Raw genomic sequence first — 23,594 nt, 5'->3', positions numbered from 1 at the left:
GGAGTAAACCCCGACAGAAAATCCAGAGCCGGAGTCCCTAAGGCGGTTTGACGTTGTAGTCAACACCGGCAACTCCTGCGGCGCACCTGAAGCCAAGCTGTATTGACTCCGTCTTTCCCTTGGACCCTTCAGCTGCGAAGAGAGGGGGGGTGTGCTGCATGGGCAACAGCAGACCCTCCATATCACCCTGCCCAGGCTCTGTAGCTTCAGCTTCACTGGAGAGGACACTCCAGCGTCATAGCAAGATGTCGATTCAACACGGGAGGAGACAGATACCGTGTCACTCCCGAGTTGGACTGCACAACCATTCTCGGCGGTGCAGATAGACTCTTAAGAAGCTACACCATCGTCTCTCGAGACGGACGGCTGCCGACGACGAATGTGATTAAAATTACGTGACTGTGGTCTCTTTCTCTCTACAATCCATTTGATAATTGAGAAGCCTGCTAAGTGACCCACAGGTGGGTAGCATAGTGTGGAGATGATGGCCAAGGGGTTGATTCACGTCCTGGACAGGATGGAGCAAAATGGCATAGGATTCCATCAGGCAACTCTGAACTTCAAGCAATTTAAAACTTAACAATTGGAGAACATAGCTGAGGACAGATAGTCTCTGACCCCAACACAGAGTCACATCTGTCCTCAGTTATGGTCTCCACCTGAACCACCAGCACGCATTTGGCTAGTGATCTTCCAGGCACATCTGACCTGCTGTCCACTGTTTCTCCACCCAGTTTGGGTGGCATCCAACATGGTAGCAGTGTCCCCAGGGCCCTGTCTCCAGCATGTCTCCACCTAAACTATAAACTCTTGGAAAATACATTTATGCTTGTTTTTATAAACCAACACCACCCTTACAAAGATACATATGGTCTGTCCAAAATGTATCCAATCATGTAACATGAAAAACAGAGACACTTATTGAAGAAGATACAAGATACAAGAAACATTATATGTAGGATAATGATGCCTCAGTTCCCTTCAAAGTAGGTACTGTGGGACCTCATATAGTTCCCCCAATCACCATCAGCTACCCCACTGTATTTTACTGAATCTCAATGATGGCCTGAAATCTCTTCCCTTTCAAAAGTGACTTTAATTTTGGGGAAAGCCAGAAGTTACAGGGCACCAAATCTGGGTTTTAGGGGGGCTGAGCAACTGGGTGATTTGATGTTACACCAAAAAACTGCATGAGACATGATGCATGTGCTGGAGTGTGGTCATGATGAAGCTGCCAATCACCAGTTGCCAATAGCTGTGGTCATTTTCATTGTATTGCGTCTTTCAACATATGGAGAATATTGTCGTAGTATTTCTTACTAATTTCCCTGGAGGGGTGTGCTTGTGGTGGACAACACCTTCCCAATCAAAAAACACAGTTAACATGGTCTTGATCTTGCTGTGACTTTGCTGTGCCTTTTTCAGGCATGTAGAGCCAGGAGACTTCCACTGGGGTGACTGAGCCTTAATTTCCAGATCATAGCCAGACCCACCATTAATCTCTGGTTATGACCTTCTTGAGGAAATCTGGTTCATTGGTAGTGGTTTGAATCAAGTCATGAACAACTGCAGCACAATGTTTATTCTGCTCTGGGTAACAGAAGTCATGGAACAAATTTTCCCATGACATGTTTCATGCTAAGATCCTGTGTCAAAATCTCAGACACAGTAGTTTTGTTAATCCCCAGATCAGCTTGTAGTTCTCGCACTGTCAGGCACCAATCTTTGTTGATTGCAGCCCTTACATGTTCAACATTCGCAGGTGTTCTGCTTGTTGCAGGCCTTCCAGAGCATGGATCACATTAAACAGATTCTTGACCATCTTTGAAACATTTGTGCCACATTTTTATTTGCACTGCACTCATTGCATCATTCCCTACAATCTTCTGAATCATCTGAACAGTTTATGCAGAAGAATGTTGAAGCTTAATGCAACATTTGATGCAGATTCATTGCTCTACTTGCTCAATCATTTCGAATGCAAAAAACACACAGTACACGTGCTCACTAAGCAGCAACTACTACTCCCACTGACTAGTACAGTGAAGTCGTCATTGTTCACACATGTGCATTCCAATCCATTCTCCTTGGCTGCCAGGTTACATCGATGTCACACAATCTCTTTTCATTATATTAACAATGGCTTTGGACTTCCGGCCAAGATGGAGGCTTAGACGGACACGCTAGGTCTCCCTCTACAACTATAGTGGAATACAACTACTTTAAAACAAAGGATAACTAGAAATTCCAGAAAATAAAGCTACACGGAAGCCCAACATATGAAGTTATAAACCAGCGGTGCCATTTGGGCAGGTAAGAGTTAAAGAAGGCAAAGCTGTTTGCGGAGCGGCGGGGCGGGGCGGCGAAAAATCCTGGAGGCAGTCAAGCCCCTGGCGTGCGCGACTCCAATCAAGCCCCTGGCTTGCGCGACTCCGGGCGCTGGGGAGCAGCCGCAGCATCGCCTTGAACAGTGAGGCCCAGGGGGGCGGGAGGACGGATCCCGGTCTCCTAGCTGAATAACTGTGTGAATCCATCTTGGACCCCCGCCCCCACAGAAAGCACCACAGGGCGGCGAAATAGGTCGCGGACAGGCAGACGCCGGCGGTCGCTGATTTGTGACGCGTACGCAGGCACTGCCCCCTGCCCCCGACAGCCGGCCCAGGAAAACAAAACGCATCTGTCAAAATGAGGCAGACAACTATAGAGATCCCGGTGACACAACTCACCAGGCAGCAGATAGAGAACCTGACAGATGAACAGATAAGAAACCTGTCAGAGGCTCAGTTCTGGGCCATTGTTATCAGGTGGCTTACAGAATTCACAAAAGAGCAGGAAATCGATATGAAAGAAGCGAAAAACTTTCATAACGAAAGGAACAAAACCACATACGAGACAGATGGTGAGGAATCCAGAGTCCATTTCAACAAACTGGAATATGGAGAAGGAACAAGCAGTCAACCAATGCAGCGAGAGGAAATGGCAAGCAACAATGAGAGGATCAGAAACCTCTGGGACAGCTATAAAAGGCCCAACATAAGAATCATTGGTTTGCCAGAGAATGAGGAAGATGAACTAGAACTTGAAAAATTGAGTGAAAATATAATAAAGGAGAACTTCCCAGACTTGGGGAAGGGAATAGACTTGCAGATCCAGGAAGCAAGGAGAGTTCCCAAGAGACTGGACCCAGGGAGAACCACTCCAAGACACATTATAATCAAAATGTCAAAAATTAAAGATAAAGAGAGAATCTTAAAAGCAGCAAGAGAGAAGAAAAGAATTATGTACAAAGGGGTCCCAATTAGACTATCAGCTGACTTCTCAAGGGAAACCCTACAGACAAGAAGGGACTGGCAAGAAATATTCAAAGCAATGAAAATCCAAAACCTACAACCACGAATACTCTATCCAGCGAAATTGTCATTCAGAATAGAAGGACAGAGAAAGTGTTTCCAGGACAAAATAAAACTGAAAGAGTTCATTAGATCCAAACCACTGTTATATGAGAAGTTAAAGGGACTGGTTTAAAAAACAGAAGCTAGGGAGATGAAACAAAGGCAAACGAAACAGGCAACGAGAGTGGAAAAGGAACTGTGGGTAAGGGAAACATAGTGGGGGGAGGCCAACAGGGAGGGGGAGTGGGGAGAGGGAGGGAGATGATATAGGAATTGGGGATCATGGTAGGAGGGAATGGAATAGACGGAGAGAAGTTGGGAGGAACTGTAAGCACAACTAATGGACATAATCTAAAAGGGGGGGACAACTGGAGGGAGGGGGCCACCGGGTGGAGGGGAGCAGAGGGAAGGGAAAGGGGCACAAATGTAATATTTTAATCAATAAAACACATAAAAAAAAATGCGGAACTGAAAAAAAAAAAAAAAAAACAATGGCTTTAATTTTTCTGGACAGACCTTGTATTAATTGAAGGCTCTCTGTCACTTATTATTGTTTATTCATTTCAAAGTGAAGTCTTAAATAATCACCACATAAAGGAAAAGTATAATGACTCTACTTATCTCTAAGTATTTTACTTTTTATTTTATGTGAGTCTCTAGCATAGAAGTAATTTCAGATAGGCCTAACAGTCTCTTTTCTTGCCAGACAAGGGCCACACATTGGAGAATTAGGTCTTGTGTGCATGAAAAATATGCACAAATACACACAGGCTTATTCCTCTGTGGACCTGCAAAGGAAACTTAATTCAGAGAATGGATGTTATTTATTTTTATTACTGTATATTCACAGGGAGCTTGATAAAAAGAATGTACTGAGTACCTAATTTAATTATAGTTGGCATTTTATCACAACATACTAATTTATTATCCAATCCACATTCATTGGAAGACCTACAGAATGTACAGTGATGTGACCCAATTCCTCTGACTGCTAAAAAAGCAAAATGAAGTTAATATACTAAATTTTGAGAAATTTGACCTATACTTTTAACTCTGATCCATCTTCAGAACAGAACCAAAAACAGTTACAGCTGAGATAGCCATTAAGCTTTATCTCTTTCTAGTGAAGATGAGGCCATCAAAGGAAACTTTGCTCATAGATCATTCACTTTTCACCCGAGGGAGCCTTTTTTCACTCTTCAATAAAGTCATGACTTCAAGGAGCTGAAAGTTCCTTTTCTGCTAAGTGACCAGGAATAATATAAACAACTAAAATTTAACTTAACAAATAATCATTTTTTCCCCCTGATTCTAAAGGTTTTCTCAACTTTTTGTTTTGTTTTGGTTTGTTTTTCACCTGTGAACTTTGGGGAAGTATGGTTCTTCTTTAGAGTATTTTTTATTGGCCCAGTAAGTAGACGTCTATTCCAGGAAACAGTCGCTGTGTCTGTAAAACAAACTGGGCTTAGGCTGACAAGATGTTATTCATGATTTTCAGTTGTTTCTATTGCTTTGTGCAAACTGATGACCTTGAACTGGTACTTTCTAATGATATACTTCAAGTTCAAAGAAAAGGTACTGAAGCGGAACCAAAATGACTGAGTGGAATTCCTGAGGCAGACATCAAATAGGGCAACATTCGAAAGGGCAAAGATGAAAGAATAAGCTTTCTTTTATTGTATTGCATTTCTTCAGAAAATGTTTTATAGTATTTTTAAGTTATGCCCCCCACCTAATTGCAAATGGTCAGGTTTTTCTGATAGAATTCTAAGTGAACCATTTTCATTGCCATATGATGATTGCTGTTGAGTAAAATGCTTAAAAAAAAGTATCCAGTTGTAGAATTGCAGTATGAAAAGCAATTCTTTAAAAGTTCTTGAGAGGGAAGCTTGTGCAATTCAAGCCAAGGAAATAAAAATCAGGTCAGGATAGTTAATTCTACCTATCCATTTCACTTTCAATTTTTGCCTTTCAACAATACTGGTAATGATGCAGAGTGCGGAGAAAAATTCGGGATAAGTGATCTGGCCATACTTTTCGACCAGAAAGAGAAATATATCAGGAAGTTTATCCCTAAGTGAGATAAATTTTAAAGTTTAGATATGTGAAAATCCAAACTACACATTAAATACTAAAATACCATAATATAGGCTCTATAGTAAAAGGTTCAATAAGAAAACCTCAAGAAACTTTTTATTTACGGTTAAGTAAAGCTTTTTGTTCTTTACTTTTTTATTACCAATATCCTCATAATTAGCTATATTAAAAATTTTGCTTTGAGTTCACATGAAAGCGGTAAGGCTGTTTCATCAGACACCAGGCTTAGTGAAAATCAATAATTGACCCGTGGCTGTGACTCAGCTGTCAACCAGGAACAATGAAAATATACAGACATAAAGAATGATTTTTAATTCTTCTGTTCACTCAATCAATTATTTAATACTATCTAATGAGAGAGTCACTGCTCTGTGGCCTTGACATGACATCCACCTACATGGTATATCTGTAGGCCCCACTTAGTGTTCAAGCTGTCATGCATAAAGTGATAAATAGAACAATGTAATAGTGCAAATTTCATGTTTTTTCTCTTTTACATCCAAATATATAAATTTGAAAAATTCTCAGTATTTTACTCCTTGCTTATTCTTCTTTTTTTTAAGCTAAATAATCTCATAAATACCTTAGTCTGGGCCAGAGAGCCCTTGGCTTGCCTGCTGCCCCACTGTATGTAGGATATGCACAGTGGCTGCTTTGTATCAATAAGAAAGCAGTGCCTCATAGAATCTTTCTTTTTTTTTAATTCACCAATAGTTCATTTTAAAAAATTCTTATTTATTTTTAGAGAGAGTGGAAGAGATGGAGAAAGAGAGGGAGAGAAACATCAATGTGTGGTTGCCTATTGCGTGCCCCCAACTGGGGACCTGGCCTGCAACCCAGGCATGTACCCTGTCTGGGAATCGAACCAGCGACACTATGGTTTGCAGTCCGGAGCCCAATCCATGAATCTTGGTTCTCCTTTAGCCAAACAAGAAGGGCTGCTTCTTCACAGGCTTGTACCTACAAATAAGACTTTACAGTGGCTATCAGCATTATACTCTAACATTCTAGTCTTATTTCTCTGTATTAAACAGCATAATTCTACAATATGTCCTCAAATATTGACTTTCATTGCTTTGCATGGTTCTGATATCCATGAATTTCAATTGCCATGATTTAGTTAAATAACACCAGTCCCCCAACAAATTTCAGTTGTTATAATACAGTATATTAACTGTGAATAATTTGCATGAGGTACAAACTTTGCTATTAGTTCTTCAGTACACAAATCACTACTTAAATAATAGATGCACCTCATGATCAGTGATCAATCACCTCACTTTTTTTCAAAGTCAGATGGTGATTAATTATTGCAATTCTATCATTGGGTTCATGCACAGGCTATTGTGTTAATTTTTTGTCTTCCAGCGATAAAAGTCACTGTACAAAATAAAATGGATAATTAAAGTGAGAGTTGGCCAACAAAGATGTAAGTGGAGCATAAAAAGGGAAAGTGATAATTCTGAAAGTAAAATTACAATTGAATATGAGACTTCTATATTCAGAAGAGGGGGGAATGGATAGCCTCTAAAGCTTTAAGTAACTCAATTCTCTACTTATACTTCTGGACTGCCTGTACAAAGGCCTTGCAGTCTGAGCTTTCTCTCAACACTTCAAGGAATATACTTTGGTGGATGAGATGAAGACCAGGAGATTGCTTATGATGAGGTATTGTAAACAGGTACAGAAACTGCCCACTCTAGCTGCCAATAAATAAGAGTTGGGTCAAGGTAATATAACATTTGGCCCCAAAAGTTTCCTAGAAATATGGTGTAGAGGTCTATTTTTTCTATAACAGGGGTTGAAAAATATTCCTGTAAAGATCCAGAGAGTAAAGAACAGTCACTGTGGAGTCTCTGTTGTGAAAGCAGCTATAAACAATGGGTAAACAAATGAGTGAGTCTTAATAAAACTTTATGGTCATTGAGATTTGTATCTTATGAAATGCATGCATATTCACTAAATGCATCATAAAATACTATTATTTATTTGATTTTTTCCAACCATTATAATGTGAAAACCAAAGCTAATCAAAACAGATGGTGGGCTAGATTTGGCCTTTGGGCCTTAGTTTGCAAACTCTTATTCTTAAAATACTAATAAAATACAAATATTCGAAGAAAATGGCACTTAAAGTATGTTTATTGGTCATGAGAAGTCTTCATGTTAAAAAAAGGTTGAATTTGCAGATAGAAATTTGTATATAATATTTCACTTACCAGAGTGACCTTTTCCAGCCAGCCTTTATAAATAGCAACAATATTCTCTCATCCTGACTCCCCCTTACCCTTTCTTTATTTTATATTTCAGTATAAGTTGTCATCACAGGAACTATAATTATTTAAATGTTTGTTTATAGTTTCCTGAAGATAATTTAAGCTACAATAGGCCAGGAACTTTTTCTATTTAGTTTACCAGTGCCAAGAATACTGACTGAGAATGAGTAAGTACTCAACAAAAGGGTGAGTTGACAATCTGGGAACCTAAGAAATGCTGAGAAACCAGCAGTAGAAAGGATACAATTATAATCCAACTTTATAGTTAATATGTCAATTATTAAAGTATGTATTTTTTAAAAATTGATTTTTTCCTAACTTGGGAGAAAAGTAATGTTTGCAGAATTATCAGAAAGGCACTTTTTCTAATTAACATGCGAACAACTAAAAATTATTTTAATATAACAGAATTATAATTAGTAAGACTGCCAAATATAGAAAATTCATTATTCATGTTCATGATTTAGAGGTAGACATTGACGTTGTTCACCTGTTGATGCTCTTATAAAAATTTTAATCAAAAGGAAATTATATATATGTACAACAAAAATACCTCTAACCAAAAGCTTATGACAATAGACCAAGTAAAGACTAAGAATAGTATATTATCTAAAAATAATGTATTTGTATAATTGTCCTAAAATACACTTAATATCCTTATAATAAATAATAATAGCTGTTTTAAAATCCTTATCTGATAGCCCTGACTGATGTGGCTCAATGGATTGAGCACTGGCCTGTGAACCTAACGGTTGCTGGTTCGATTCCCAATTAGGGCACGTGCCTGGGTTGCCCGTCAGGTCCCCAGTTGGGGGTGTGAGTGAGAGGCAACCATAGATTGATGTTTCTCTCTCTGTCTTTCTCCCTCTCTTCCCCTCTCTATAAAAATAAATAAATCCTTATCTGATAATGATTAAATTAATACTGAATTATTGAATTTTGATGCATGTAATATTTAGAGAACAGAGCTAATATTTAAGGTTAAAATTATATACATTTAATAAAAAGAAAAAGCTTTTTATAAGTGAATTTATATTGTTCATAAACAATAGCTAAAACTGGTCATATCCCAGTGTCCATCAACAAGAAAATGGAAAAATAGATTACTATTAAGCAATTAAAAGGAATTAACTATTGATACATGCTACAATGCAGAGACAGATTTAAAGGCGGGTGCACCGGGCATGCGCCCTGGGCCCCGACTTCTGAAGGGCCCTCTAAGTTCACAACTTGTACGTAATTAAAATTCCACATATGAAACCAAACTTGGTGTCATTAGAAAAAGGTGTAAAGGTGGGGGTTTTGTGGGACCCTTCAGAAACCAGGGCCCAGGGCTCGCCTGGTATGCTAGGTGCACCCGCCGTTAAATCCGCCTCTGAGAATTAATCACCAAAGTATATGCTAATTGACACCAACCTTAGATAAAAGAGCACAAAATGTGTGATTACATTCAAATAAAGTTCAAGAATAGGTCAAACTAATTTAAGTGGAAAAAAATTTAGAGAAGTTTTCTTTGGAAATGTAAAAGCCAGAAACTGACTAGGAAAGATATTAGGGAACTTTCTGGAGTAATGGCAATGTTCTCTAGCATGTTAAGTGTTTGTATTATATGTATGTGTTTTTGTCAAAACCCATATAAAGGTACACTTAAGATTTGTGCATTTCTGAATTTCCACCTTGGCCGGTATGACTTAGTTGGGCATCTTGCCGAGTGAAAGTCACAGGTTCGATTTCCATGACAGTAGATACCCAGGTCGCAGGTTCATCCCCAGTCAGGGCAATGAGAAAACAGCCAGTTGATGTCTCTCTCTCTCTCTCTCTCTCTCTCTCTCTCTCTCTCTCTCTCTCTCCCCCACACCTTTCTTTCTTTCTAAAAGCAATGAAAAATATGTCCACAGGTGAAGATTTAAAAAAAAAATAGATTTGTATGTTTCGCTGTATACTAGTTTTATTTAAAAGCTCTAAATAATTTTGAAATTAGTTAATAATTAATATGTGTTTATATTTACCGTTGTATATTTACCAGGGTTTCAGTACATGTTTATAATTAGAATCACACAAAAGTTTTTAAAAATTGTTTCTGTTAGTACAAAACCAAACTTTTTATTTCCACAGATTGCCTAATAATCAAACATCAGAAAATACATCCAATAAGGGATAATTTGATTGAATTTTTCCCATTAACCAATAGCTCGACATTTTATTTCATAACCCTCATGAATTACACATAAGTGTAAGATGATGCAAATACTTGAAAGTAATCACTTAGTGTTTTACCTGTAAACCAAACTTCTAAAGAATTTATAGTGAGTTCTGTGTGACTGTGACAGAATTTTTATCAAAATATCAGCAATTTACTGATATAATTTACTGCATTGATTTAACTCTGCATTTGATTTTAGTTGACACCACTTAAAAAATTGTTCTAATAAAAAGTTATTATTTATTGCCTTTTTAAAAACAATATTTAAATTTGTACTTCAGCTCATTTCTCAGTCATGGTAGGACAAATATGAATAAATGTATTAATAATTTTAATTGACCTTAAAACATGCTATATATTACTACATTCTTTAAGATTTATTTTTCAGCATTTTCCAGTATGGCAGTGAATTAAGTCATACTATGAATACACAATGAAGACTTACATTTATGACTTGATTCCTTTTTCTTATATAATTCATGTGATTCAACATTCTCAAATATTGTTTACATTGGTATGTAAGGCATTTACCTTATACAATACGGTAATTATTTATGTAAATGCCATTTATATGAATATCTTTCTGTCTCACCTTCTTTCCTGTGTCACATCACTATTACTTTATAGAACCATCTCTAGCCCTCCAAACTTTCTAGACAGCTTGGCCTAATTCTGTAGAATGAGTGGGAAGTTCAGCCTCAGGTTACTGCTGAGTTCTCTGGTAGTCTCTTTGGTATCAAACATGTTAGAATGCCTTGTATTATTAATAGTTTAGTCTCTTATACTCTACCTCACTTAGTTATTGTACATTTTAAAGAAACAGAATATAATACTGAGAAAGGGTACAGTCTACTAGAAATTTAAGTGACATTCCTGGATTTGATCAGGCATTTCTCTGATTTCAAAGACTGCTTTCTCCACTAGAAACATCAACCTCTTTCGAAGATCTCTAGAGTTCAAATCAGAATCGACCCTATTAAGCCTTTCACTGAAGTTTGCTTGTGTCTTTCTCCACTGACAAGCTCTTATTTCCCCACTGGCTATATTCCAGCTGTGAGGGATTTCTCTCTGTTTTTGAAGATGTCATAATCGTTCAACTGTAAGCCTTCACACTTGATGTACCTCTTCTGTGGAATTTATAAGAAAAAACACTCTACCATTCCAATAATGTGCTAAACCAATGCTTAATAATTCTTTAGATTAAATCATAGTAGAAAACATAGGTTGCAAAATATCAGATATAGCTCATGGCAAAATTTTATATTTACAACTCCTTAGGCAAGGGAAACAAAAGAAAAAATAAACAAATGGGACTACATTAAACTAAAAATGGGTTTGCACAGCAAAGGAAAACATCAACAAAGTAAAAAGACAACCCACCGAATGGGAGAACATACTCACCTATACATTTGATAAGAGGTTACTATACAAAATTTATAAAGAACTTATAAAACTCAACACCAAAAAAAAAATAAAAAATGGGCAAAGGATATGAATACACACTTCTCCAAAGAGGACATACAGATGACTAATAGACATGAAAAGGTGCTCAACATCACTTATCAGCAGAGAAATGCAAATTAAAGCCACAATTAGATACCACCTCACACCAGTCAGAATGGTTATCACCAATAAATCAACAAACAAGTACTGACTGCAATGATTTGGAGAAAGGGAAATCCTTCTGCACTGTTGATGGGAATGCAGCTCGGTGCAGCCACATGGAAAGCAGTATGGAGATACCTCAAAAAATTAAAAATATGTCTGCCTTTTGACCCATCAATCCCATTTCTGAGAATATATTCTAAGGAACCCCAAACACTAATTCAGAAGAACATAAACACCCCTATGTTCATTGCAGCATTATTTACAATCACCAAGGTATAGAAGCAGCTCAAGTGTCATTCAGTACATGAGTGGATAAAACAACCAGGGGACATTTACACAGTGGAATCCTACTTGGCTGTACAAAAGAAGAAAGTTTTACCCTTTGTGACAGTATGGATGGACCTGGAGAACATTATATTAAGTGAAGAAAGCCAGTCACAGAAAGAAAAACACCATATGATTTCACTCATATATGAAATCCAATGAACAAACTGAACTAACAAGCAAAATAGAGACAGACTCATAGACAGAGAGCAGATCACAGCTAAGGGGGGGCAAAGAAGATAAGAGATGGAGGGATCGAGTGAAAAGGAAAAAGGACTCATAGACATGGATAACAATGTGGTGATTCTGGAGAGCAGGCGGTATTAGGGAAATAAATGGTAATAAAAAATTTCAGTAAAAATTATTTTTTAAAAAGGTAGCATCCCTTGTACTCCCTTATTTTTCTAGGCTAGACTAAGTTGACTCCCAAGCATTGTACTGATTTCTCCTGCAATTCCCTTCTTGTAACAGATTTTACTCATAAGTATTTGGCTTACTATTTGTTTTCACAGATTAATTTGGCTGCTCTGTGAGACAGAAGTCATATTTAAAGTGCTCACCATGGTCACAAGTTCTCAGCACAGATCTTGGCACAAAATACACGTGCAAAAGAGTTGCACCACTATTGAATGTATACACACGTGAATATAAGAAAAAAGGAGAGGAGAGGACAGTGTTCTGAATTTTCATAATATCTACAGAAAATTGTACCCATAGTTTCTCAGTCTCATGAGATAGCATCTGGATCGCAGTTATCACAGAACTAAAAAGGAAACCGAGGGATGTTTACATAGTCCTGTCTTAGACATAATATAAACATGTAAATACTTTTTAAAAATCATATTGGGTATTGTATATCACAGGATATTGTATTGTATTATATTATTCTTCAAATTACTCATGCAAAGTTAATTCCACTTTTTTCCTGATACATTTTTTGTTTACATTTTCATTCCCTTTGCCTCAATATTTTTCAAGAAAAGAGAACACAATTTTAGGATAAAATCTTAATGCTTAATACTTATTTTTTAAAGTTACATGCACACGATTCAATATACAGAGGATGTATTATAGAATTGAAAGTTACATATTGAAACACCTGAAACTCATATAATTTTATTAACCAATGTCACCCCAATGAGGTTATTAAATTTTTAAAAATTTTTAGAAAGTTATTAAAAAATGTTTGTGATGATTTACAAATGGAATTTATTTTGTCTTAGGCATTCTTTCTGTAGAATACAGTGCTCTTTAAAAACAAATACCACTCACCGCTTTATAAACTGTATGATTGTCTTGCCACTGTGTTCTGTACCTAAGCCTAATGCAGAATGGTATTGAATGTGAACTGTGGTTGAAAAAAATGCCACTTATTTGCACTTAAAATTTGATAAGTGTGTATGAAACTGTTGTTCATTTATGAAATGGGAGATTTTAATGAATGTGTTTATCGAAAGTCAATGGAAATCAGGGTATTTGCTTTTACAAGCAAAATGAACATGGTATCATGTTCCAATAAACTTTGCATGCTTCTACTCCAATGAATGGCTAATTATGTCATGTGGTACAGGTTATCTGGTGTTTATTACTCTCAAAAGGAAAACATGGATACAAGTTACTATTTGTTATCTTAGCTTGAAAAAAAACTTTTTTGGCATTTTAGTATAATTTCTAGCAAGTTTTTGGTCAGATTTGTATCTGATATTTTTTTCACCATTTTAAAAAAGGTGTTAAACTGCTATATTTTTCTTTGAAAACTTCTGACATGTTCTCTTAGAGCAGCAATTTTCAATCTTTTTAATCTCATGGTACACATAAACTAACTAGTAAAATTCTGTAGCCGACCGAAAATATATATTTTTGATGATCCGAGGAAAAATGAGTTATAATATCGATTCATTCACACCAGATGGCTATTGTGTTGGCTGTTGTCATTTATTTTTATCTGACAATTTAAGGGAAAAGAGTCAGTGACCCTGATTAAATAGTCAAGTATTCTCTGTTTTTAAAACTCTCATAGCACACCACTAGGACTACTACAGTATATCAGTTAAAACTGCTGCCTTAAAGTAATAACGCACATCTGTGAGAGACAAATGGAAGAGAGAGAGAGGCAGGGAAGGACTGAAAGAGGTAGAAAGATTAATGCCATTTTCCTAGTTCTTAAAGCAACACATTATTTATACTTTTTAAACTGACAGTTATGCATTTAATGTGATAAATACAATAAATCAACATCCCAGTAAGTAGGCGTTAGACTTTTCAAAAAAAAAAAAAAAAAAAAAACTATTAAAAGTAAGTAATAGAGACAAGACACAAGAGGGACCCCCTAAAAACCCATAATTATCTTCTGGAGGGTGGGCCTCTTGTAGTACAGGCTCCCCCGGCTAGGTAAGTGTTTTAGGAACCCATCTGTATCAGTGTACCAGCTGGAGTTGTTATGAGAGGCTACTTTTGCCTTTAGTGTATTTTTATGAAGACTCTTTCAATGCATTTGCCCATTTCCTGATGCATGATTTACAAGAGTACCTGCCTACACTGTGCTGAGGGTTCAGCAGTTTTGACCAAAAACAGCATGGCCCCTGTGCCCTACCCTTCTTATTTTCCCTCGCTCTCTCCCAGCGACTTTGTTTTGTTTTCCTAGGATGAAAGAAAGTCCTCAAAAGAAAATGTTTTGCTAATGTGGAAGAGGTGAAACAAAAAATGGCAGAAGCACTAAAAGACATCACAACCGACCAGTTCATAAACTGTTTTGAGCAGTGGAAAAAATGTATCCACAGGTGTATTGCATCAAATGGAGAGTACTTTGAAAGTGACTGAAGTTTAAACATTAAGAATAAATACACAATTTTTATAAATAAATTCTGTGTTCTTTGGGTCCCCCCTTTGTATGTTCATCAAAACCAAAATAGAAATGAATCATTTTTAATAATGATACTAAATTGTTTTTTATTTACATAAGTTATTAACTACTATTTGGGATCTTACTTCACAGTGCTTTAAGTAAGTTCTCTTGGTTCCTTTGATTCTTTCATAATAAAGCTCTTTTAGCAGAGGCTGAGTAGGTGATCACACTCTATTGTTGCCAAATTAATTTTTAACTTGAGCATTAAATATATTATGGATAATTATATCACTTATTAGACCCAAAGATATAGCACATATTATTTGTCTTGTGTACTTGCTCAATTAAGACCCACTTAAGAAAGACTAAAGAAGAAAAATATTAATAGAAAAATTTTCCACCAAGAAATGCAAGAACAAAATCTTTGAGTGAATGTGTTCAAATTTTAAACAAAAAATTCACTTCCTTTTGAAGGGCAAAATTGTTAAAACCATCAAATTTGTAAATTATAACTTTGACAATTTTTATACTCATTTACAATTGTCTATTTATTGGGCTGGCTTCTGTATAAAATTTTAAACTCCTCATAGGCAAAACCTCTCTTCAAAATACTGCTTTCAGCAAGCAAACACCTGGCACATTCACTTTCCATTACTTGGAATGGAAATACAGTGCTCAATATATCCAAAAAATTATTTGGCTTGTGTTTTCCATTGCTTTATATCCTCCTTTCCATTTCCCATAAAATATTGTACATAATGCATAAGAAATAAAGGATTTAAACATGAGTAAGAAGCAGAAGCAGCAACTACAAACTAAAAATAAGGGTGTTCTTTTAATTGTTCCCTTAATCTTAAATCTTAATGGATAAAACTAAGTTTATGTAATGTTTGTAGGCATAATGCAGATTCCAATCTTAAAATTGTGTTGTGGTATATAATACAGTGTATTTATTATATATATATTTATATATATATATATATAATTAAAATTTTATACCTTTGTTGTTATCCATTCCTCCTACAGCATACAGAGTTCCAACTGTGGATTTTCTAGGTTTAGTTCTTGGACTTTGCATCAAAGTTCTTCTTTCTGGCAGTAGATGATATTTCATTGCTTCCAGAATCAACTTTTGACATTCCAGATCATTCTTAAATAATGCATGGTTTTCTAGGTCAGCCAATATCTGCAAATAACACACAGTCACTGTTAATGTTTTATAAAAATTAGCATATGACATCAGTAGTTAAGATTAGAAGCTTAAAGTCTATGATATTACTCCATTTTTGAGAGATTTACAGAGTGAAATAAGAACTAGTTATATTGACAAATAAATATAAGTAAAACAAATGCCTTCTAAGAAAAATAGAATAGAAATTGTTTTCAATTCAGTATTATTTATCATTTTACTATATATAGTATAAAAGAATTTCCTGGGATCTCTTTTTCCATTTTTTTCTCTTATGTAAGTTGTTTATGAATCAAATATAGTTGCTTGTGTTGGCCATAAACATGTCAGGTGAAGAAAATTACAAAGTAACCTTCAACAAATTAGGTCATAAGCCTATCATAAATACAGGGTAGGGCTAAAGTAAGTTTACAGCTGTTCATATGGAAAATGATATAATCATCAGTAAATAATAACACAATAATAAACTGCTTCTTATACTTACAACTGTAAATCAACGTTTGTCTACCCTGTATTTATATACTTACTTTAAGATCTTGCAGGTATAGGTTAAATGCTTTCAGAGTAGGAAAAAATTCATTAAAAATGAAAACGAGGCAAAGAAATAGTTTCTAACAGTGGAACTAAGAACTTTAATTTTTTTCAAAATTCCATTACTGAGAGAACAATAGAGGAAGAGTAGCAGATTGAAGCTCCACTATGCCTCTCTTGGCTACAACAGGTTTTCATCCCTACAAATTCTTTTGTGTACATTTCTTTTTTTTTAAACTTATTTATTTATTTAAATATGTTTTATTGACTATACTGTTACAGTTTTCCCAATTTCTCTTCCCTCTGCTCCCCTCCACCTGGTAATCCCCCTCTGTCCAGTTGTCCCCCCCTTTTAGTCCATGTCCATTGGTTGTGCATATAGTTCTTCTCAGCCCCTTCCTGTCTACTCCATTCCCTCCTACTACGCTTCTTAATTCCTGTACCATCTTCCTCCCTTACCCCCTTACCCCTCCCTGCTGACCTCCCCCCAATATGCTCCCCATACCTATAGTTCTTTTTCCACTCTCATTGCCTATTTAGTTTGCCTTTGTTTCAATTCCCTAGCTTCTGTTGTTGGTTGTTGTGATACAGTTTTCATTTTAATGTTCATAGTTTTGATCCTCCTTTTTCTAAACCAGTCCTTTTAACATCTCATATAACAGTGGTTTGGATCTAATGAACTCTTTCAGTTTTGTTTTGTCCTGGAAACACTTTCTCTGCCCTTCTATTCTGAATGACAGCTTCGCTGGATAGAGTATTCATGGTTGTAGGTTTTGGATTTTCATTACTTTGAATATTTCTTGCCAGTCCCTTCTTGCCTGCAGGGTCTCCCTTGAGAAATCAGCTGATAGTCTAATTGGGACCCCTTTGTACATGATTCTTTTCTTCTCTCTTGCTGCTTTTAAGATTCTCTCTTTATCTTTAACTTTTGACATTTTGATTATAATGTGTCTTGGAGTGGTTCTCCCTGGGTCCAGTTTTTTTGGAACACTCTGTGCTTCCTGGACCTGTAAGTCTATTTCTTTCCCCAAGTTTGGGAAGTTCTGCTTTATTATATTTTCACTTAATTTTTCAATTTTTAGTTGTTCTTCTTTGCCCTCTGGTAATCCTATTATTCTTATGTTCAGTCTCTTATAGCTGTCCCAGAGGTTTCTGATCCTCTTATCACTTTCCTTGCTTCCTGTTTCCTCACTCCACACTGGTTGACTGTTTATTCCTTCTCTATGTTCCGGTTTGTTGATTTGAACTCTGGATTTTATTTCCTCACCATCTGTCTCCTATGTGGTTTTGTTCTGTATGAGTGTTTTTCAATCCTTTCTCTTCTTTTTCCAAATCTTTTGTTAATTCTGTAAGCCACCTGATAACAATGGCCCTGAACTGAGCCTCTGACAGGTTTCTTATTTGTTCATCTGTCAGATTCTTCATCTGTTGCCTGGTGAGCTGCACCACGGGGATTTCTATAGTTGTCTGCCTCATTTTGACAGATGCAGTTTGCTTTCTTGGGCAGGCTATAGGGGGCAGTGCCTGTGTACTCGTCATGACCCAGCGACCGGCGGCAATCCACAACCTTTTTCGCTGCACTGTGGCCCTTTGTCATCACTACCCAGTGACCGGTGGCGATCTGCAACCTATTTCGTGGCGCTGTGGTGCTTTGTGGTCACTACCCAGCTACTGGCAGCGATCCGCAAACTTTTCACTGCGCTGTGGCCCTTTGTCGTCACTACCCAGCAACCGGGGGCAGTCCAACAACCTATTTCGCGGCACTGTGGCGCTTTGTGTGGGGGCGGGGGTCCAAGATGGATTCCTGCCGTTACTCCCCACTGGGAGGCTTGGGTCCATCCTGTCCTCCTGCCCTCTGGGCCTCACCGTCTGAGGCAATGTGGTGGCTGCTTTTCCCAGCGTTGGGGTCGGGAGCTGCTGGGCCTGTCTGCAGCCAGGATTGCTCTCTCTGCTGCTGTCCCTGGTGCGACCGCAAACAGCACCGCCTGATTCGCTCTTCTTACCTGCCCCACGAGCACCGCTGGTTTATAACTTCGTACGTTGGGCTTCTGTGTAGTTTTATTTTCTGGAATTTCTAGCTATCCCCTGTCTTGAGGCAGTTGCACTCCTCTCCAGCCGTAAAGGGAGACCGAGCATGTCCGTCCAAGCCCCCATCAGAATAAATCTGCCAACCTCTGCCAGGCTGTGCCTTCTGCTGGAAAATGCAGTCAGCTGCAGCACATCATCCAGGCATCTGACTCCAGTTGGGTCTTATGAACATTTATTATTATACAGTCTGAAATGCAGTCTTGTCCTCAAGAGCCCACTGAAGGGCTTCTCCCCAAGTCTTAACGTGCTGGTTAAGTCTTCTGAGGGTAGTTACCAGCTTCTGGATGTGGGCTTTGTGACTGTTTTCCTTGATGTCAAGAAGCTTGTTTTCAAGCTTTCTGCCTTTGTTTCTGGCTGTAATTGCCAGAAAGGAGTTATGTAACACTCCTTGAACTACTTGAACTAAGCCCAGCTCTACCTATTTTAGGAAGGTCTTTACACTTTAGGAAAAAAAAATAACAGTTGTCAGGTTTTGTGGCCAAACTGGAACATGAGTCAAAAAGTTCTATGACAGGACTTCCAGCCCAGATGGAGGCCCAGATAGACATGCCCCATCTCCCTCCACAACTAAGAAGGAATACAACTACCCCAAAAACTAGAGACAACCAGAAGCTCCAGAAAATCGTGCTCTCTTTTGTGTATATTTCTCTAAACACATCTGTAGTATGCTTTATTTACTTCTTCCTCTGTTTACATTCTTTCTGTCCTGATTCAGCACTGCATTCTCTTTCTTAATGAATAAAGTGTCACCTGGAGTGACAGTTAAATCTGTCACATAGATTTGGAAAATTAATAAAAGACGCAGAAAATTCCCCATTGGCTCACTGACCTTTTCTTCTACATTGGTAAGAAAGTGTACCACATCTGAACCCTAATGCATGTTGAGTGAGTATATTTTTATATGATGGCAGCATATAATTAAATAATTAATTTTAATGCTATAATTTTAACCTTAAGTAAATTTATTTAGTCATTGTAATACATAAATTACTGTTGGAAATGCCGGAAAAAAATGTAAGAAACATAAGATGCGGGAAAGATAAATGGAATAATTGCGAGGCTAAAGGGGAACATAATGTATTAGAGTTAACAGCTGCTTAGAATATGAAAGGGAAGATGTTTAGTTACGTCCAGGCTATAGTTTGCTTGTTGTACACTAGGTTTCCTTCATACCCATTTTCATTCTGAATAGTAAATAAGAAAAAATAGACAAAGATGCAGGGATTAAGAAAAAAACTCGTAGACTCAGACAACAATATGGTGATTACCAGAGGGAATGGGGTGTGGAGGACGTAGAAGAAGGTAAAGGGGGGGTAAATGGTGATGAAAAAAGACTTGGGGTAATGAATGTACAATACAACATCTAGATGATGTGTTATAGAACTCTACAACTGAAATCTATATAACTACATTAACCATCACCTCGGAAAACTAAAATAAAAAACTTTATGAAAAAAAGAGAAGATAGGATGGAATAGGATAAGGAATCTCCAGTGGACTATTTTTAAATGACTACTATTTTAGTCTTTTAGTAACACTGTTATTTTTAACCACCAAAGAGAATATCAATTTCTATCAACATCCCAGTGGTCTTGATAAACTTAAAAAAATGTGATATATATATATAGCATTTGCATGTCAAACTACATTTTTCTTAAATCTTTTCTTAAAAATAAAGATAATGAGCCTTTACAGTGATAAATTTATATGTTTGAAGTTGACTCCCATCAATTATTTTTTTTCTCTGTTTTTCACCTTTTATAGGAAAATTTGGGATTAGTTGATCATAAAAAAAGAAAAACAACAACAAAACCCTCTTCTTTCATTAGGAGCACACTCTAGAAATATCCAGATAAATGGTTAACAGATTCTAAATAAAATAGAAAAAATACATAGATATGTGCTTTTTTTTTTGTTTTTCCTTGTAAAAATGTAACTCACAATCAAAATGTTTAACTTGGAGTTTGGGTAATGTCTTAGGTTTTAGATAAAGATTCATGGCATAGATTTAAATATCTTTACATTTTAATAAATGAATACAGTTGATTTACATTAATTAGATTTTAAATACTACTCTTATTATTTTAAAAAGTCTTTAACTAATTAGAGTTGATTAATTTTAGCTTAAAATGAACTGTATGCCTTTTTGCTATTATTGCTACACAAAAATTCAGCTCAATATTTTAATAAATATAAGATAAATTTAATTTCTAATATTTTAAGTTTTAGAAAATTTGTATGTTAGTTGTATGGATTCAGCAAGCAATAATTAATTTAATAAATAGTTTAGGAATACCAAAATATATAAATAAAGTTCACTAATTTATATCTTCTGTAACAACTTGTGGTTTGTTGTAGTGCTACCAAAAAAACAATGTATTGGCTTACATTATAATTTGTACTTCCTTGGACAACTTTAAGGCAATAGACTAATATTTAATTGATTAATAATTTTTTGGATAATTTTCTGACCTATAAGTTAAAAAGTTACTAACATTTGTCACTTTAATATTTCTAAATTTCTCATTTCTTATTTATATGTATATAAAATATAGATAAACAGAATATGCAACATGTTTTAAATGTTATTTTATATGATAGATACTATTTGTCAAAACGAAGAAAAATGCGTTTCATTCAACAAAAAATAGACAGGACTTTTTTTCATGTTTCTTTTCTTGTGGCTGAAAAACAAAAGTTATTCAGCTAAATTATACTATTAATACAAAAGATCACAGAGAAATAGTTATATGCTTACAAGATAAAATATTATTAATTTGCTTTTTTCTTAAGAAAGATGTTATAGTTTAATAAACTCAATATCATAACACATGCATTGATGATAAAACTAAAGTTAAAAACATTAGTTTTATCATATATTTAAATAGTTAAATATATATAATGTCTGAAGACATACATGCAAAATATATAAGGGTTGCTTTAAACTTTTTTATAATTAATAAGTAATTATAAAAGAAAATACAAGATATTCTGTAAAAATCAAGTATCAAAGTACAGTCAACTCCAAGTACCTAGGTTGATAATACTTTCAAGTCACAATGTTTAAAGAAAAATTAATTGCTCCATCCTCACAGAGGTATGAATAATTAAAATAGATTACAAATTATTTATTTCAAACTATGGCAAAGAAGACACACAAATAAAGTTGAAATTTGTAATATTTCTAAAAAATGACCAAGGTATTCTATATTTAAGTAATGTTTTTCATTGTATTGAAAAACCATTGTGTAATAAACAATGTCATGCTCTCAAACATTTGGCAAAGTACTTTGAAAGAAATTGGATTTGTCATAAGGACTGTTACTTATTGAGTTTTCAAATAATTTCTTTTAACTATGTCTTGCTTATAATACTATGATTTATATCTGTATTTCATTTCTCTCACAACATTTTTAGGATTATTGTTCCATCCCAAAGTAAGGCACAGATTCAAAATAATAAAATAGTTAAGCTGACTTCTAAATTTGAAATTTCTTTAGATTCTCTGTTATGATCCAAGATTAACATGAACATTGCTCTTTTTTATACAATGAAAGACAGTATTTTTTAATTATTCAATTTTTAATGAAATCTAAACTATTGTGACAGCATTTTTACTTGTCAAACTTAGAAAATCATTGATGTTTAAATATTAATGTTTATAAACATTTTATATATGAAATATAGATGAGCATAATATGCACCATGTAAGTAACATACTATTTAAAGTATACTTATTTATTGTACATGTATTTGTGTAATAGTTGTCTACAAATTATATTTTGTTTTTAAGATATTACATAAGAATACTCTACACAATCAGGGATACTCATAGTATAATTTAGCTTACCAAAAATTACCCTTGAAAGTTTCTTAATATTTTCACTGTTACTATGTTCTTAAACTTAAAATAAGCATTGAATACCTCCTTACCAAATAACTGTATATTAAACCTAAAGAAAAGATTCCACCATCGACAAACCAATAATGACACAGAATATTTTGCCATCTAGGAGACATATCAGAAACAAAAATATCCTGAGATTCAATATGTAGGGTAGCATAAAGTATATTAACAATTAAAATTACGTATAATTTTAAGAAGTTGATCCTTGGCAGTCACTGAATAAATTTGTTTTATCTCTTTGAAAACTTGGTAGGGTTTTTAGTGACCAAATAATGACTAGTGAGTTATGGAGTAAACTTGTAGCTTCAGAATAAAACACGGTAAGAAACTTATTTGAGAACACCATGTATAATATTTAGCATTGACTAATAAGAAAAATCAGAATAATTTACCCATTTTGTAATTACAACGATCAACAATAATTTTGTCACAGCATTCTACTTACCAGAAATGCTCTGAACTTTTGATTAAAATAAATATTTTTTTACACTTGTGTGCATTGAAACTTTTTTCTTTTTATGCATTGTTATTTTTATTTTTAAGTATACTTTATTGATTATGCTATTAAAGTTGTCCCAATTTTCTCCCTTTACACCCCTTCATCCAGTACTGCACTTCCCTCCAGTAATCACCCCTTCTTTTGTTCATGTCCGTGGGTCATACATGTAAGTTCTTTGGCTTCTCCATTTCCTAAACTGTTCTTAATATCCACTTGTCTATTTTGTGCCTACCAATAATGCTGCTTAATTCCTGCACATTTTCTCCCTTTCCCCTTCCAGCTGATGACAATCCAAATGATCACCATATTTATGATTTTGTTCCTGTTCTGGTTGCTTACTTAGTTTTTCCTCCTTCTCCTCTTCCTCCTCCTGTTCCTCCTCCTCCTCCTCTTTTTCTTCCTCTTCTCCTTCTCCTTATCCTCTTCCTCCTTCTTTTTTGTTAGATTCAGTTGTTGGTAGTTGTATATTGTTATTTCATTTATTTATTTATTTTTAAATTTAATCTTAATTTTACTTGCTTCCCATTACCATTTAGTCCCCTTATACCCTCTGTACCCAGCAATCACCACACTGTTGTCATGGATTAGTATGTAGTCATTATAAAGTTCATAGTTTTGATCTTCTTCTTTTTCTT

At 35.5% G+C, this 23,594-nt stretch overlaps 1 protein-coding gene across 2 annotated transcripts in view; it reads right to left on the bottom strand.

Annotated features, from left to right (window-relative positions):
• Positions 1–23,594, bottom strand: part of KLHL1 (kelch like family member 1) — a 323,324-nt gene that overhangs the window by 64,549 nt on the left and 235,181 nt on the right. For both annotated transcript variants that reach the window (XM_090257994.1, XM_090257995.1), the window contains one exon: positions 15,745–15,931. In XM_090257994.1, coding sequence (XP_090114120.1) covers positions 15,745–15,931 — 187 coding nt within the window. The remainder of the gene's footprint in view (positions 1–15,744; positions 15,932–23,594) is intronic.

This window comes from Furipterus horrens, unplaced genomic scaffold, assembly GCF_987537825.1.
Source record: "Furipterus horrens unplaced genomic scaffold, mFurHor1.1.pri manual_scaffold_12, whole genome shotgun sequence".
NCBI classification, from domain to species: Eukaryota; Metazoa; Chordata; class Mammalia; order Chiroptera; family Furipteridae; genus Furipterus; species Furipterus horrens.
Note: the sequence above shows the minus strand (reverse complement) of the source record. Positions and strands in the feature narration are given on the sequence as shown.